At 34.2% G+C, this 19271-nt stretch overlaps 1 protein-coding gene across 4 annotated transcripts in view; it reads right to left on the bottom strand.

Moving 5' to 3' along the window:
- Positions 1-19271, bottom strand: part of ADCY2 (adenylate cyclase 2) — a 132036-nt gene that overhangs the window by 24732 nt on the left and 88033 nt on the right. For 3 of the 4 annotated variants that reach the window (XM_039329248.1, XM_039329246.1, XM_039329249.1), the window contains 7 exons: positions 18694-18763; positions 17217-17314; positions 13442-13526; positions 4597-4734; positions 4077-4199; positions 2676-2860; positions 978-1062 (listed from right to left, as the gene is read on the bottom strand). In XM_039329248.1, the coding sequence (XP_039185182.1) occupies positions 978-1062; positions 2676-2860; positions 4077-4199; positions 4597-4734; positions 13442-13526; positions 17217-17314; positions 18694-18763 (784 nt within the window). The remainder of the gene's footprint in view (positions 1-977; positions 1063-2675; positions 2861-4076; positions 4200-4596; positions 4735-13441; positions 13527-17216; positions 17315-18693; positions 18764-19271) is intronic. The other variant, XM_039329247.1, reaches the window with a different exon arrangement.

Here is a 19271-nt window from a genome sequence, read left to right as displayed (position 1 = left end):
TCACAAAAATCCCACATCTATTTAATTTCCATCATATCTTTCATTAACTATTGCACTTTACTGTGTATTCCTTCTATGTTCCAAGTCACAACTTCTATCACCCACCATGGCTTTGGTTTTAGGTAACACTTTTACTAAAGTAAAGTAGACCAGGCTGGGATCCCTGAAAATACCTAAGCTGCATCCATGTTCTCTGTTAATGGTAATACCAAGATACTAGACCACTGATGGCAAATCTTTTAGAGACCGAGTGCGCAAACTGCAACCCAAAACCCACTTATTTATCGCAAAATGCCAACACGGCAATTTAACCTGAATGCTGAGGCTATAGTTTAGAAAAAACAACTCATACATTAACATCTTTTGTCTTAAAAGAAAAATACAATAACAAAGCTTTCAATGATACAAACAACTTTTTATTGAAAGGTAAAAGTTTGCATTTGGCATGCTTTTGAACAATTAATGTGATTTTTGCTGATAATTTGTCTAACCTTGGCTCATACTTTGTAAGTTTGAGAGCAACACATGCAGCACTCAGGTCATCTGTTAGTGTGTTTCTGGTGTCAGATTTGATATAATTCAAAGCTGAAAACAACTGCTCACAAGCATAAGATGATCCAAACAAAGTAAGGAAAGCAATCCCAAATACTTTCATTGACTTAAAATTATTTGGCAAAGAATTCCACACTTTAAGAATTTCATTTTCAGAACTAACTGTGCTGTCCTTTGTCATCCTGGTTTTTTCAGGATTGCTCTCAATAAGAGTGACCTCTGGAGGCTTGTTTTGGCTAAGAAGGGACTTGAGAAATGGCTTTTTTCCTGTGAAAACTTAGCCAAAGAGCGAGGCTCACGTGACCACAGAGAGGGCTCTGAGTGGCGCCTTTGGCATGCGTGCCATTGGTTTGCCACCACTGTACTAGACAATTTGGGCATGCAGAGCACTGAAAGTAGAATGAAAATCCTAGAAAGAGACTTACCTGTCTGCTGAGTACCAGCAATGTGATGAAGAAGATAAAAAGAGATACAGAACCCATTGTTTTTAGATCTTTCAGGATCCCTGGCCTGTAAAAATAAAGTATTTTGATCACAGGGAACCAAAATCAGTTTACAGATTCTGAATATGCCCATTTAAATTCACGGCACAAAAAATTCTGATACAAACTCAGGATCACTTCATTATATGCACCTAATCAGTTTTCCCTGAATGGTAACATTTCAGATTGCCAATTTACTGGTATATACAATTTTGTATCTGAATGTTTCCCCATATAGAAACTATATAAAATAAACAGAAAGTGGCAAAAATATTCTCATGAGAAATTTTTTAAAAAAGCAAATTTGGGGGAAAATATATTTCCAGTCCAGTCAAGTTAAGCTAAAAATTCACAAAATCTCCCTCCTTCATAGCAGCAAAAGTTACAAAATATAATTACCTAATAACTTGTAGCAATTTCAGGATTGCCAAAATCAGTGATTCATTAAGAATTTCATTCTGCATTATTATAGAACATAGAATCATAGGGCTGGAAGGAACTGTGGAGATCTTCTAGTCCAACCCCCAGCTCAAGGCAGGAGAACTTATATTATCCAGACTTTATACCATCCCAGTCAAATGGTTGGCCAGTCTATTTTTGAAAATCTCCAGTGATAGAGCAGCCACAACTCTGGGAGGCAAGCTATTCCATTGACTAACTATTCTCACTGTCAGAAAAAAATTCCTTACTTCTAGGTTGGATCATCTCTTTAACAAGTTTCCACCCATTATTACTTGTCCTGCACTCTGGTGCTTTGGCAAATAAGTCAATCCCTTCTTTTCTGTGACACTCCCTCAAGTATTGGAAGACAGTTATCATATCTTCATAACCCTTCTCTTTGATAGGCTAGAGCAGGGGTAGGCAATCTTGGCTCTTTTATGACTCGTGGACTTCAACTCCCAGAATTCCTGAGGCTCAGGAATTCTGGGAGTTGAAGTCCATGAGTCATAAAAGTGCCAAGGTTGCCTACCCCTGCTCTAGAGACTCTAGACATACTCTCAACCATTCATCATGCAATTTAGTCTCTAAATCCTTTATCATTTTTGTTGCTCTTCTCTACACACTTTCTTTTATTTTATTTATCAAATTTGCAGCCTGTCCCATCTCATTCACAGAGTGACTGCTGGGCTGTGATGGAGCCAATTAAGTCATTATTTATATGTGTCAAAATAAAGCATGGAACACCAGGAAGCATATAATGTTGCTTGTAGTAGAATAAAAATAAAAGTAGCTCATCACTTGTGGAGATGATTAGTTTCTCACATAAATGGATTATGAACACAAATACTAGCGTAAGAGTATTTCTAATGACTTAAATAAACAAGGATATTATTTTTGATTTCTAATTTACACTACCCTGTCTAATATGCTAATCTTACCAAGCTACCATCAATTATCTAAATTAAATAGAATTGATTTTACCCACCCTCTAGCTTTAAAGATGGGCTATTTTTTCTTCCTTGTCTTCTCATCTCATGTACCATGTTGGTGAGATCCTTGAGACATAGAAAATAGTCATTTGGGTCCCATGCCATTTCTCTTAAGCATTACAAGGAGAGAAAAAACACGGAGGAGGCAATTGGCGTCCCATGCCATCCAGCTCCCCAGGACATAAACAATGGTTCTGATTTAGTGACCTACCTTTTTAGAGGTGCCATTGTATAGAGTAACTTGCTGTAGTTATCTAGCACAGAGCCGTGTGTGTGTAAAAGAATTACATTGTAGACAATCAGAGCAACCAACATGATTGCCATTTTCAGCTCATGATTTATCCGGAGGAAAACAGAACAAGAAATGAGGCCCAGGATGCAGCTGTAGATAAAATACTAGAAAAGAAAAATCAAACCAAATAGGTATTTGGAAATCAAATATCAGGACCCAATTCTTTTGGTTATAAAACAGTGCCTAGCTTGTATTATTTCAGATAATAAATGGGATGAGGGTTGAACACTTTTTATTCAAATATTCTATCTATATAGAAAATTAGAGGACTAGATGAAAGATTCCACTACCCCTTCCCCTGACTTGCTAGTTTCTCTTTGAAGAATTTTTGACTCATCAAATTAAAGAGACTGAATATTCCATTTTATACTAACATGGTACGTGGGAATGGCTTTCTCAAGAATTCATATCTCATTAATGTGGTCATACTGAAAAGATTTGAAATGAGATGAATAGGACCAATTAGACAGGTCCTCCTCATATAATAACTATGCTTTACTTGGAGCTTCAGGAATGCTTCAAGATTTGGAACACTACCGCAGAGATGTAGAATGAAACCATGTAGACTGGCTATGACAGAACAGTGATTTTCATGTAAGTATAGGACCAGGGCCGTGCAAATAATTCAGTGAGGTATTTTGCTTATGGACAAATCATGTCTTTGTATCTGCTAGATTCAGCTGCTTCAAAACTCCCAAAATTTCCAAGCATGCATTTACAGAAGACACTTCCCCTGGAATAGCTGCTTTGTGGCTTCATAAAAGAGCATCTTGTGAAATGATTTGCACAGGCATAATCAAATACAGGTAGTCCTTGCTTACAGACTGCCTCATGCAGCAGCTGTTCAGTTATGACGGTAATGAAAACGTCACTCTGCAATCAATCCTCATGTTTATGATCTTTGCAGGTCCGTAAAACAAAGGAAAACTGAAGTAAGATTAAAAACACCACAGTTGCAGCTTCATTTAGCATCTGCTTCACTTAATGACCAAGTTGCTGCTCCCAACTGTGGTTGCTAAACGACTACTGAATTGCAGTCCTGCCTAAGTCTCATTGAACCCAGTCAAGCATTTCTTCAAAGTAAACAAGAAACAAATTAGTCTGTAAGGCCTAATGAGATACTACTTTTCCAGATAGTATATTGACACTTTCAGTGTAACCTTTAGCTTCAGTGTAACCTTTTGTTTTCCTTGGAGAAAACCAGTAGGGTAATTAAAAAATAAATAATTTGCATGGAAAAGCCTTTCTACAGAGGGTTTAATCATTTTATAGGCACCATTTTTATCTGCTACGGATCATGCAAATAAGATACAAACTTACTGGTAAGAAAAAATGGTTGCTTTGAATATACCAGGCTGTCTGATCTCTTGCATCAGGAGAACTTATATTTGATGAATTAAGAATGGGGAGAGATTCAACAATACCATCACCATTCAAGAAAAACTAAAAAAAAGAAAGAAAAGAAAAATAAGAAATTTCACAGGGTTTCAGTCAAATATACAGAATCTGAACAAAATAACAACATATGAATATATAAAAGGAAATAGGAGTTTTGATCACGTTAAATAAGTTGCTCTTTTTAAAAAGACCAATGTTTTCTTCATGAAGGGGAAAAAAGCTTCTATAAAGTTGTATAATTTTTTCAACCTATCAGAAGCTTTCTGTCTGACACATTGTTCTGATAAAAAATACAAATTATTTTAACGCATTGAAAGCAATAAAAACAGAATTTAATCCATGCAGGTTACATATTTCTTTTCTCTCATCACTGAAAGTAACATGCCCAAAATGAATAAACAAATCAATACAATTAAGTAGAAGAAAATCTTATTAAACTTACCATGTTGAACACAGCCATAGTTAATATTACAGCTGTTGTTATCAATGTAATCATGATTCGTGGCCAAGGGCGATTTTCAATGACTCCAGCTGATTTCAGAATCCATCTCAGGAAAGCTGAGAGTTTCTTGTTACACTGCTGAATACAGAATACATGAAAATGCACATATCTATTTCTGATTAGTCCCCAAAGGGAAAAAAAGTGTTCCAAAAATATCCAGGGCAAACAACAAGCAGAAGATACAAAACAAAAGGAGAAAAATAAGAGGTTACCAAGCATCATGTTGATGAATTGCTATTTATTTAGAATGACAATACTCGGAACTATAAAGCAGGAAACAATTTAGCAAACAAAAAGGATTTTACAGTCTTTACCATAGACAATTGACCAGGTTTTAACTTCATTTCTGGTGTATAAAGAAATCTCAGAATGCCTAACAAGACAATTTAAAAAAAAAAAGAAGATAAAGATGGCCTCAAATCAAATTCAGTTCCTGGTTACCACTGTTACATAAGTTTGACTTTGTCTTCTCCCAGGATATTTTTCAACATCTCAACTTCTGAGCTAACCAAGATTGGCTATGTACTCTCACCTTTGAATCTAAAATATTATTTGATGTAGCCATTGTTATTGTAGAAAGACAGCACCCCTCCCCGAGAAGGAAATATTTTGGGGAATATTAAAAAAGCAGAATATTGTATTTCCCCAAAGGATCTTAAAGGCAGAAAAGCAAGCCCAGTTTTCTTAATAGACCCAGGCAGAGGCCAGCTCTGTAGAAATGCAGATTTGATAATCCCATTCAGAAAGACTGAGGTCCCATTTATGAACAAATACTGCCTGCAGAAACCCATTCAAGACAGGATCTTTCGAAATCCCTTGGAGCAAGATTTGATAGCTAACAATAGCAGAGTGATAGAATTAGAATCAGCAACCCCTCACCCATCCAACACAGGATATAGCCATCAGCCCCAGCCCCAGGGAAGCAGGATATGACCTTTAGGACATAATAGGATTAACCCACCACCATCAGAATACAAAAAGGGCACACTGAACTTCAGGTCAAAGTTCATGCCACAGGAACAGGAAGAACAACTCCAAACACAAAAGTCAAAGAAGGTATAAAACCCACCACTCCCAGCAACATGTGGTCAGCTGTTCCAGAGCCACATGTCTTTTGATTCTGCTCTTCAATAAACTACAACCTTCTTTCTAAAGCAGTCTCCATTTTGTTTATTCCTGGCTTGAACTGGACCCTGATAAATATTTTTCTTTCAACACCCTCATCGCACTACTTACAATATTTAGCAGGAAATTGTAGAAAGATCAATTCACTTTTTAAAAAGTTAAACAAATGAAATGAGGCAAAATTGAGAGGATGGCAGGCAGGAAATTGTGAACTCATCCAAAACAGGCCAGTCTATAATTACTAATTCAAATATTTGGCATAATATAATAGTTCAAAAAACATTCACTACTGAAGTTATACTGCCATATTGAGTAATATAGAAAAAGCATTGCCTGTTTATTTTGATCCCCAAATTTAGAAACATACAAAGATATGCAAGTTTACAAATGTTATTGTTCATTATCTAAGCTAAAAGCCATCTGAGCCATGCATACAAACATTTACACATTCATACATATTTACCAACTGTCATGCTAGTTTTGATTTCTAGAATATTCAATATGAGTTATCAATACAGTTATAACACTGCTTTTTACAGTCTTTAGTACCTTTCTGCTGTATTATATTATAAATTTCATTTTTGTTCTCTATACTATTGGTTGATGGCTTAATTTTATATTAATTATCTGGCTTTTCTGGATTATTTCAGCAATAGCAGGGATTACAAAATTCTTTTGGTTTAAAAATCCTGTCCCAACTTTTCTACTTCAAGGGTAGTTATTTTCCTTATTTTGTCAAATAAGATTTAATTTACTTGATCCAAAACCAGCATAAAATAATATTTTTAAATTATGATTATGAATCTTCCCATACAGGTTACAAGCAAATTAACTGAAATATTAAATTTATAAATTAGGAATCTAAAATCCTTACATAAATAAAACATACAAATAATCACATTATGTTTAATATTAAATATTAAGATAGGAAATATATATGTGATGCATAGTACCAAAATAAATGTAATAAAATATGGTAAAATATTATTCAATGTTATGTAAACAAAGAATAAATGAAAATAGTTCAATGTTCTATACGGACTGATTATAACTAATTGGAACGAAAAACAAACAATAAATGTACAAAAAACCAAGGAGGAGGTGTAAAAAAAAAAGGTATTTTTTAAAAAAGTCCTGGAAACTAATCTGATATACAAAATAATTCCTGTCAAAAGTGATTAAATTTATTAAAAATCCTCTTTGTTGGAACCTCCCACCAGTTCAAATGTAGAATGATCATCTAAGTTGTTCTAAAGTAAAAAATATGATGGATCTACTTTACTTCAAAACAAAATTCATTCACTATTTTAAAAGTAAAATTATCTCTTAATGTAAGATATTCATGGATAAAGTTATATCTGAAACTCAAAGATTTCAATATATTTCTCACAGCATTATATGAAGTATTGAAATTTATCTTCAGATAAACAGTAGATCTCTGTAAAGTTGTTTAATATCCAATTAATTTATTTAAAATGACATGTAAGAAAAAATGACCTTTTAAAATAAAAAAATAGATCACAGCATTGGGATGTGGTCAACATGACACCTAGAAAATTACTTCCTTACATCTGACACTAGCACAAAAAATTCATGATAATGCCATCATATACATGTCTTGAATCTTCATTTTGCTATATTAAGGTTTGAAGGGAGTCACTCACCAAGTATTTCCAACCTTGTCCCTTTGAAGTGCCTATATTTAATGTCCTTTGCAAGGATACAATTTGTGGCTACATCAGTTATGATGACTTCCCCAGGAATTCATCATAATTCTTCTTCATCATCATCATTATCATCATCATCACCATCATCACCATCCATAATGATGAATTCTGGGGTTTTGGTAGAAACAGCCAATATCCCAGAAGATAGGCTCAAAATCCAGATGGAGTTTGATGGACTTGAACACTGAGCCCTATCTAACAAAATGAAATTCCATGGAGAGAAAAGTAAAGTTTTACACTTAGGTAAGAAAAACCAAATGTACAGGTACAGAGTAGGTGAAACTTGGTTCAATAGCAGTAGCTGTAAGAGGGATCCTGGGAGTCTGAGTGGACAATCACCTAAATGTGAGCCAGTAGTGTTTTTGGACAGAGGATGAACATTACAATCTGAAATTTGAATGAGATCCTCTCCAGATAATACATGATCCAGTGCTGAAAATAATTAAATATAAGTCTGTAAATATTGATCTTCCAGTCTAATAATGAGAATTTTAAAATGATTCGTCTTACATTTCTTTACCAGACATCAGCTTTGAAAGTCTACTAATCAAATTTGCAATAATTGTTTTAGATTTACAAATATTGTTTAAGTATGCCTTCTCCATTAGGGTTTTCTGTAACAGCTTTTAAAAATTTAAATAATATTTGATTATCTTAGAAGACTCCAGTCTCAACATGTTATAAAAGAAACAGCCCTTAAAATGAATTAATCTGAGAACAAGAAAAAAGGAATCACTATATAGAGAAGGACAAGAGGGGACATGATAGCAGTATTCTAATATCTCAGGGGCTGCCATAAAGAAGAGGGAATCAAGCTATTTTCCAAAGCACCTGGAGGCAGGACAAGAAGCAACGGGTGGAAACTAATCAAGGAGAGAAGCAACCTAGAACTAAGGAGAAACTTCCTGACAGTGAGAACAATTAATCAGTGGAACAACCAGCCTCCAGAAGCAGTAAATGCTCCAACATTGGAAGTTTTTAAGAAGAGACTGGACAGCCATTTGTCCGAAATGGTGTAGGGTTTCCTGCCTGAGCAGGGGGTTGGACTAGATGACCTCCAAGGTCCCTTCCAACTTTACTACTATTACTATTACTGCAATCTGGGTATACAAATATGCCATCAGAAGCCATGTGGAATCCCTTACTCCCCCAAGAAAATGAGAGGTGAAAAACAAAAAAAAAAAAAATAACAAATACAACAATTAAATTTGGACCCCTCAACTACTATAACTAGGGTTATATCCTTCTCCCTAGTCTCTATTCCATCTCCTATCCAGTTTAACAAACACATGATGGTGATAAATTATAGCACCTGAACCATAGGAAAAAAGTAGAGAGAATGTTTATTTTTGCTAAATGCACTGATAAAATATGTGTGTCCCAGCGAGAAGAAAAAAAATTGAGGTAGAGTAGAGGGCAAAAAGAGGCTCAGAATCATCATTGCAGAACAGATTATATGTTGTTCTTTCTCATTATGGGTCCAGAAATTTCATAGAATGTAGCTAGTGGTCTATTAGTAGACACTATGGAGTCCTTGGTGCTCTCTGAATTTGGTTGTTTGTTACCTGACTAGCTAATTCCAAATTATTCATTTTTCTGAAATATTGTCTGGAATTATTAACAGACACAATAACAAAACTTGTAGAAATTTTATTTCACCAATGCTACAACAGGAAGAACTGAAAACAATAAGACTTTTTTCTTCATCGGCAAGATTTTTTGAACAGATCATTGGCTTCTGTCCAGAAACCGAAGAATAAGATTTGCTGCATATGTAATATAGCTCTGAAACTTTCTCTCACACAATGCAAAACACATTTTTGTTTTCGAGGAATAACATAACATAAAACTTTGTCCTTTGAAATTCAACAGCTCTTTGAATATTTCATCCCTCTAGCAAATACAATAAACTTAACAATAAATAACTAATGCTTATTAGAGGAACAAAATGGAAATGCTGAAACATGATGAGCTCTCTTAGTTTTCAGCTGATTAAAATTCTTCTTGCAAGAATAATACTCTAGGTATTAGAGCTTCCACAAAAGTGATAGCTTTGTCTTTCTCCTCTTGCTCTCGAAATTCCATTACATGTAAATCTGATGGATGACACTGAAATTCTAAGTCTACAATTTTGTCCTAAATGGTTTTATTATACATCATTAAATCAGTTATGGATGTCTCAACAGACTTCCATGGACTTCCATCTGACATATTCTATTCTGGTACTTAAATGTATTCTGAATTAACTGTAGCTTTAATATCTTTTCAATATACTCCAAACTCTTTATGAAAACAGACATACTCCTCAATCACTGAAGCTGTTGCCTTGGAGAGAAGATAGTTCCATCCCAGTGATCTACAACCAACCCCTTTGACAGCAAAATAGAAGATAATCACTGTTTTTATTCCAGTAGTAGTAATTAAACAGTTATCAAGATAAAACTCCAGAAAAAGTGCTGAGATCCCTCTGACTATAGCATACACTTGATTGGAAGTCCCTCCTTTTAAAATGAAGATGAAAGTGGATTTTAATCTCCATTCCCAGCTCCCTAATACAATGCAGTGGATTTCCCTGGGAACACTGATGGTAGAAAGCTCTCCTAGGGCTGGCACTTGACTGGGCCACTGTCAGACTTAGCCCAAGAGCACTGTAACAAAATCCGGCCAACGTTCAGTTTTTTATTACTTACATCATACAGATAGAATCTTGTCAGACTAAATTTATTAACCTAATGCAAAGTTCTAGGGAATGGCTATCCTAAATCTCTTCTTCTTCATATGACCCAGCTTGGGACTGTGCTCATCTCTTGAATCACCTCCCTTTTTGGAATATGCTCCCTTCTTCCTGGGAACCTGATAATTGTAGTCCATCACATTACTTCCCTCTTTGTAGAAACATTCTACCACAGCCATTCCCTAAGCAACTCAGGATACAAATACACAAAACCACAAAATCGCTCTTGGGTAAATCATGGTAGTTTCTCTAGCTTAGTCAGTGAGGGAAGGTGGATCTGGGATAATACCAGCAATTATTTCCTTATTTATATAGTCATATTTTACAAGGGCAACCAAGAGTACAGGAAATCCATAGCAATGCTGTTCCCCCATCTCTGATTTGTACTTTTGAGAAAGAAAACCATCTTATTTGGGGATAATAGTACAGAATCTTTTGACATAAAGCAAGGATTTAGGCAAACCAATGGGGTACATCCTCATTGTATCTTCCACCTAAGTAGCCTTTGGTTTTGAATCACTAAATTTTGGAAGGAGAACTTCAGAAGGATCACGAGAACAATGAGTACTAGACTGTTACCCAACCTTAGTCTATGCTATTAATATATACTGGGATTGCCTAGCAGTCTAGGATGGAATAATACCTAAGCAGAATATCTTTTTTTTTTCTTATTTTCTATCTCTGACATAAATCATTTTGATATTGCTGGCTTTTATGAATATTATGCTAAATCCATTTGGTTTTAGTTCAGCTTTTAATGGCAAAAAGTTTAGTTTAAAAGATTTGACTAGTAACCACAGGCATTGGAATAAGTAAAATTACAGATCTAAAGAAATACCTTTCAGATAAAAAAAAAGCAATATCTTATGTTGAAATCACCAACATCTCAGCTACTATGACCATCTTATCCAATCTATTTTCATCAGTCATAAACATAATAAAGGCATGGAAGAAGGCAATGGCAAGCTATTTGCATATTGTCCTATGAAATAACTAAGAATCAAGTTCAGCTTACAGGAGTCTTTATCTTTCTTTGCCAAAGACCATATAAGGTATAAAAGACCATATAAGGCATAGTTGATATGACATTATTATGTCATATCAACCAACAACTTACTTTGAAAATTGTCTAGCTAGGAAGACAGCAATATTAGTAATCCTTGTACTGATGTCATTCCAAGATGTAAGTTTTAGAAGTCAAACTTTATTTAGTTTCCAAGTTAAAAAAAACTTAAAGGCATAATAATTTATCTTTAGTGTTCAAAAATTTAATTGCAGTTAGTTGCAAAAATGTAATTAAGCCAGACAACTAAGAGAGACTTTGTTTTAATTTCCCATAAAAATATATTCCAATGATTCCAATTGTTGTAATTTATATAGAAGGATTAATCCATTAGTGTTTTTAACTTGTTTTGGTCTCTGGTCCTTGACTGTAGTAAACTTACTTGATTTGATTACAGAAGGATTGTGTTGTTAGGGAAGCCAAAATGCTGTTAATGATATTCAACCATCTAGAATTCAAAATGACACCTTTGTGTACATAACCATTTCTAAAAATTTCTTTTCCTATTTATAATATGATGGTGGCAGAGCAAAAAGGGAACTATATGTTAGTATGGTCACAAAAGGTAGAAATTAGATACAAACAAAAACTCTTTTTTAGAGAATTATCCAATGCTATACTTTTATTCCAAACCAATCTTATGCCTAACATGGCTTAGGAATGGTTTTCTATTGCTATTGTATTTTCATTATGTTTTGGGTTGTCTTTCCTTCCCAATGTCTTGCTCCCTATCATTTAGCTCTTTTTTGCTTTTTGCTCAATTTGGAGATGCAGTAAGGACTAACAGAAGCTCCGGAGAAGAAAGTCAAACAGTTTTATTTGATTTAGGTATGTCAGTTTCCATTTTCCAGCCATAAATTGATGTATAAACTTAGAAGTAAACAGCTTTTAAAAATGGTTGCCACTAGATTCCATTTCAAGAAAGCAAGTCTGTTTTTCTTCTCTAATAATTTCAGAAATCATTGTACCTAAACAAGCTATATGCCCTGGCAAATATTTTCAATTTTCCCCAGAAATCTTGTGAAGATATTACAGGGTGGTGGTGGTGAAGAATATAAGCCAAGTCTCATTGCTAAGAATCTCTGTGACACTCGTGCCAAGAGGTGCTATCTGTGGCTGTTTTAAGCAGAAGGAACATTTATTTAAGCCCTTCTATTTTTTTTGTGGGAAACAGTAAGCAACATTTAAGCTGGAATCTGCTTAAAGAATCTTCTACAAGTTAGTTTCATATTACAGGTACAGGAATATTGACTTAGTTTTTGTAAGAAGAGAGAAGACACAACTTCTTATGCTAACCCAACAACAGTTAAAACTAATTTTAGTATCAAGGATGCTTTTTTGAAAAACAAAACATTTGTGAGCCATGCTGCATAGAGCTAAGTGTCTAAATCTGGAGGCTTAAAAGCAAGTGTCATTCAGTTTCAAAGCAATCTGTGACATTACATGGAAGCCTAGTGGTCTAGCATTTCAGGCTGTGTAGAACTTCAGATTTGATCTCCAAAAGGTGCTTCAGAGAACATGCAAATAGCAATGCAAATAGCAATGCAAATAGCAATGTAGTATTTATCTGTTTATAACACCTAAACAGAACTGTGTTTTTCCCTAGAAGCATACAGTTCCAGAAAAATATGCTATTGCTTAAAAGTATTGTACAGCCTTCCTAGTCATAATAATTTTTATCAGCATATGTTCATGGCATTGATTTAAAATTAGCATTATTTTTCAAAAAATTAAATCACATTTATATTTTTTATAATTCTCACACACTAGAAAGCAAATAAAACTTGGAGTGCTTAATATGGTACCACCAGTAAAATAGTATCAGAACTTTTTTAAGATACAGTAACATTCCATTAAATAAATTAGATAAAAAAGGTGCAATTTGAAATTCTTACATTTTCGGTGTTGTGTAACAATATCTCAATATAAATAAATGCATTTCAGAAAACTAAATAAAATGTAAATAACAGCAAGAAAAAAAGTCATCTAAGATCTCATTTCTTAATTAAGTACCTGACAGAAATTATATGCTGTTTGGTAAGAGAAAGCAGTCTTGAAGAAGCAACAAAGTGTTTGAGCCTAATTATTTATGCTGAAAGATTTGCCTTTTGCAGTCAGTATGCACTGAACACTTACCAAAAGCTGTCCTGCAAAGCAGATGAAAAGAATGAAGGATAGCAGCAGAAAGGCAGCTCCAAAGGAGATTCCAAGTATAGACTTTCTGAGAAACAAGAAAAAAAGAGGCTTTTTTACAGAAACCAATTCCATGTAAACATAACACAAATGATGGTTGTTTTCTTTGCCTTACCATGTATCTCAACTAAAATGACTAAGACTATATTAAACCTCCAAAGGGCATACTAATGAGATTTAAAAAATATCATTGACTCGAGATCTTAAAACATCCCGGACCTGGTTGATTTGACCTAATATGATCAAATAAGTTTGAATCCATCAGTATGGATTCTATGGCTGAATGACTTGGGCCTCCATGCTCCTTATGCAACACCTTAACCCCTACAGCACACTGTGATGTGTTCCATTCATGTAAATGTAAAACTTTTTAGAGTAATTTGTAGGTATAGATTTCATAAATACATGAGAAGAAGTGCTGGCTAGAAGATTTCGCTGCCACAGAAGCTTATACATATCTCTCTTTTGACTGTAGAAACAGTTATCAATAAATACAAAAAACACTGTATTTTCTCAGGGATATTTTCCCCACCAACTCTAATTATTTGTTGGATGTATATCCCTCCTTCCATTCAGAAGCTCAAGATGATATACATAGTACACCATTTTTTTCTTACAAAAATTTTATCAACATAAGGGTTTTATGGGGAACACTGGCAGTTTATTTCATGAAAGCCATGAAATATAGTTTGGTGTAGTGAGAAAGCCAATTTGATGTAATGGTAAAAATGCTAGGCTAGAAAGCAGGAGATTGAATTCTAGCCTTCCCTTAGACATGAAAGCTAGCTGGTGACTTTGGGCCAGTCACTCTCCCTCAGCCCCACCCACCAGATGTTATGGGGAAAACAGGAGGCAGGAGTTTTAGATATGTTCACCATCTTGAGAAGACACTCCCCCACACACAAAAGAGGTAGGGAAAAATATTAATGTTGTTGGATTTACATAACAATTCTGTTAATGTTCTATTCCATAATGGTCAGCTGTTTGTTTGAGAAATTCAATGTTAAATACTTATTTTTGTCTTTAATTATATTGTATGTGTATGAAAAAGAAATTCAGGGATAAATTCTTGTAGGAAAACCAAAGAGAGATAATTTTCATCTTTAAAAGCATTAGATTAAGTCTGATAATTTCCAAGTCTGTTCTTTTCTATTTTGAAAGTACATTCATGAAACTTTCAAAAGATTTCAATTAGAGCCGAGGTTTGGAATACATAAGAGTTTCATTGTTAAAACATTTTTTTAATATAAACATTTGCAGCAGCTCTCCATTCTATCAGGTACAACAAAAAAAGCCCTCATATAAATGAGTGGCATAAAAATGAGAGCGGAAGTAAGAAAGAGAAAGAAAGAGTTTGTGAGCTTCATTTGCTTTCAAATAATCAGAGCACTAAGTGTTGACTTTTCAAAATTAAATGTGCTGAAAATCCTGCTTCAACCTTCAACTCAATACCCTGAAAGTTTCCTATGTAAAAAAGTAATAAATTTGAATTATGAAAGGATTGTTCAGTTTCATTTTTAAAATGATTTTTGTGCTTTCACCTAGAAATAAATCTAGTTAGTTGTAAAATTGGGAAAATATACAATGTGATGACCCTCTGCCCAATGGAGTCAGAATCAAATATCACTGTATATAAGACCTTGTTAAAGTCAATAAATAATTATCAATTGGCTCAATAATTTTTATATGAAAAGAGAATTCATGAAAAAGATTCCTAGAATATTTCCCCATCATTCAATTTTCTGGACAGGCCATATATGTCCATATATATTTTAGTGATGAGCCACCCAAAGTTGTTGGGAGCCAGGAAACATATAAAATAGACAAAATATTTCAGAATCTTCTAAACTGCTGTAGTGAATATGTTTGATAATACAGTGAATCCATTCCTTGATGAGACTTTGGGGACATTTTCTCTCATAAAGTCCCAGCTAGCAATTAGCAAAAAGAAAGAATTGTGAACATTAAGACACTGAGAGAGTAAACTGATGAAAGATGCCATAAGTGAATACAGGTAGTCCTTGACTTATGACTACAATTGAGCCAAATGTTTTTGTGGTTAAGTGAAAAATTTGTTGAGTGAGTTAAGTGGATCACTGCAGTTAGTGAATCTGGCTTTCCCACTGACTTTGCTTGTCAGAAGGTCACAGAAGATGATCACATGACCCCGGGACACTGCACTGTCATAAATATGAGCCGGTTGCTAAGGATTGCTAAGTATGAAAAACGATCATAAATCACTTTTTTCAATCCCATTTTAACTTTGAGTAGTCACTAAATCAACTGTTGTAAGTCGAGGACTACCTGTACACTAGAAGGTATCACAGAACTAACTTTGTCTGATCTTGAGAAACTACAACCTAGTCATGAGGTCACCAGAGCTCAAACTTGAATAAAAGTAATTTTTATGTTTCCTTGCCTTGCTGCTGTTCAGCCAAAAAGACTTCCGAATTATTGTTATAGGGTGACAATTGGAATTGGCCGTTCAGCAGGTTTTGGAATGAATTACCAAGATATTAATTTTATTAATAAGTATATTTATATGAATATCTGAAAGCAAAGGTGTAAAACCCATAGATTATGACTAGATTTGCTGGCTGAATCAGCAGCAAAACCTTTTAGCTGCATAGCAGCTGAAGAGACACAAAGTTAATGTTTATGGAGATTCTCAGTCACCCAGGTCATAGCTATCCTAAAAGTGCTTTTGTCAAGGTTCCAACAGACAGAGACAAATAAAGCAGAACTCTGAGGCTTGGAAATTCCTCAAAGAACATGTTTATTAGTTACAAATTATCGGTACATCAAAAGTGAAACCAAGTCTGAATACACACGTGACAATTCCCCCACACAAAGTTAAGAAATCCCACCTTTAAGGCTATGCAAGCAACTACGTTCCCCAATACTTTTTCTTGGCAGGCTTTTCATGAAATGACCAGCCTGCAGTTTCGGGAGCAGTCAATGACCTTGGTTCCCACGGGATAAAAGTTTATTTAGACTAGCGAAGCACTTGGCAATCCCCCCTCCCTCCTTTCAATGTGTCAACTGAAAATGAATAAGGAAGATGGCCGCAGCCATGCTCATTTTCAAAGTTGACAGCTTTTTCTTGAAGACGTTTGGCTTCCCATCCAAGAAGTTTCTTCAGCTCTGACCAAATGGGGCATCCAGGAATATAAATCTTTTCATCATCTATTATTTGGTCAGAGCTGAAGAAACTTCTTGGATGGGAAGCCAAACATCTTCAAGAAAAAACCAAAGTCCAGTTGCCTTTTGAAAAAGCACTTTTAAGGCACAAGGTTAATAGTATCACACGCCACCAAGCGGAAGTGAAAAAAGGGAAGTGCTACATCTTTCTTAGGGGTTTGTTAAAAAACAAAAAAATCCAAGGGAGTAAATGGTCAAGATATTTCTGATAAAGTCTTGCACCAAATCTAATTGTGATCAAGTCATGACCAGTGTGGAGTGGCTTGCATTATTTTCTTTCTGAAGAAAGACAAACTGATAAGGAAGAAGGAACAAAAGAAGATGGTGGTGGAAAAGATAAAATAGACATAAAGTAAACCTTTTCACTAGACATAAAGTAGGGTGTTATTTAAAAAAAAAAAACAAAAAACAAAAATAAAACAAAACTGCCAATATGATGTGATTATAGACAAGTCCAATTCAGTCTAAAAGAGGTTCCACAGATAAAAGCAAAAAAAGGTATACATCACTCACTTACTTTGGTAGCACTAGAATCTGCACAAGAAAAATGCAGAAGAATATAAGACAGGCACAGGTTACATAGTACTTGAATGCAGGAAGGGTTGTTGCTCTATACTAAAAGAAAATGAGAGATTACCCCAAAAAAAATCAAAATATTTTTTTGTTAAAAAATGACCACAATTATGATACCTATTGCATTTTAAAATATTTACTGATACGAGGGTATCCTTTATCAAGATAGCTTTATGACTTTAAACAAAAAGATGGAAAGAACTAAAAGATTATAGTTGATCTATAGTTATTAACCATGATAGTTAAATTAAACTTCAATATCCAGAGGCAACATAACCGAAAATTCTAACTGCTGAAATCCAGTAGAGAAGAGTTATCCATAACAAATCCTGAACAGGGTCCATGCCTTTGATGACCTCTATCAATTAATTCACTGTGACTGATAACGGGCCCCATTGGTATGGTGAATCTGAGCCAACCATGTCTTTTTCAAAACATCAATAAGCATTATGAAGCTTCTTTATTAATTACATTTATATTATATTACATTTTCTCTATTGACAAAGTTTAAAAATGCTCCACAGAAATGAAACTCTCATAAATTATTCATTTTGGGATACATGCCATTTGAATTATGGAACAACTTCCACAAACAACCATATTGAAATGCCTAATAGCAGCAAAAGTACTGAACTGCAGTACAATCCTTTATGATTACATGAATTGTAATACAATCCTTTAGGATGCTAACTTGACTCCCTTTATCTCAATTGTACCTTGATTTTTCAGGAAAAAAGCAGATTTAATGGGTTCATAGGATCTATTAACCTCCCACACATGAAAATGAGTAACACAAATTGATTTTGAAACTCTGGGATGATTATTCCTACTCCTGAATAAACCAAGATACAGATGAATTGTTAATGAGGACTGAGGATAACTTTGTCATAGGTGGCTATCATTCAATCACTGATATCATTCAGCTCATTTCTGAAAGAGGGTCTGTACCAATTAATAATCAACATGATACTAAATATTTTGATTTCCTAATTAGGATTAAAAAAAATAGGATTTTTTCTCTAAAAGCTGTTATAGCATTGAAATCATTCAACTTCAATTACTTTGATTAATTAGGGTTTTTTTTTGCAAAACTCTGACTTAAGTAATAGATATATTAAATTGAAGAGTATGCAGGAAATTCACATTTTCCGATAGCCAGGAAATACAGCCAAAGTGTCACCCCTTCCTATTTGGTTTCTGGGTTTTTCTGTAATTCTTTTCCTATGTGCAAACTCAAATTCATGCAAATTTATATCAAAGACAAAACTATATATTAAAAAAGGAATCTAATCTCCCACAATATAAAAGAAGTCACGCATTTTCCAGGTATGAATAACTATAAGCTACATCCTTTTTTCTTATTGACTAGAGAATTTGGGATATACATGTAAAATAGAATTTATAATTTAACTATAACTCACTTCTTTTTCCAAGATTTTATTGTAGAAAAGCAATGATATTCTTTGAATATCCTCAGATTTAAGCCACTGCCTAGAAAAGAAAAAAAAACCATAACAGCATTAAACATAAGCTGCTAATATTTTTTCTGGAGACTTAGATAAGAAAAAATAAATTTGTTTCCTAAAGGAAATCAAACAGTTGGACGTATTTATGTAACAGAAATATACTAATTGAACAGCAATTTCTCTTCTTTAGGGGAGCCTTTGAATAGGAACCATAGATTTCCATCAATCTATACTGGCCAGGCTTCTAAAACTGTATCAGTCTAAATATGCAATGTAGGAATAGTTTCTAAAGTTGGTGGCAGTTTTAGACTGCGACCTTGTGAATAAGGGCTGAGTAGTGTAGTATAACAAGAAGCGTTTAACTTAGCAACAATAACTAATTTTTACATGTAAACTTCATGATCTCCATAGAAGCTCGCAAGTCAAAATAAGATCTTTTACTTCACAGTTCTATGTGACAATAAGTACCCTAGAATGCTGCTATAGGAAGGGAAGGAATGTAAATATAATTCTGTTCAGGTTTTAGAGCTAAT

The sequence above is a fragment of the Crotalus tigris genome, unplaced genomic scaffold, assembly GCF_016545835.1.
Source record: "Crotalus tigris isolate CLP2741 ecotype Arizona unplaced genomic scaffold, ASM1654583v1 scf7180000024391.5723578, whole genome shotgun sequence".
NCBI lineage: Eukaryota > Metazoa > Chordata > Lepidosauria > Squamata > Viperidae > Crotalus > Crotalus tigris.
The sequence above is the reverse complement of the archived record's forward strand: the minus strand, read 5'-3'. Positions and strand labels throughout refer to the sequence as shown.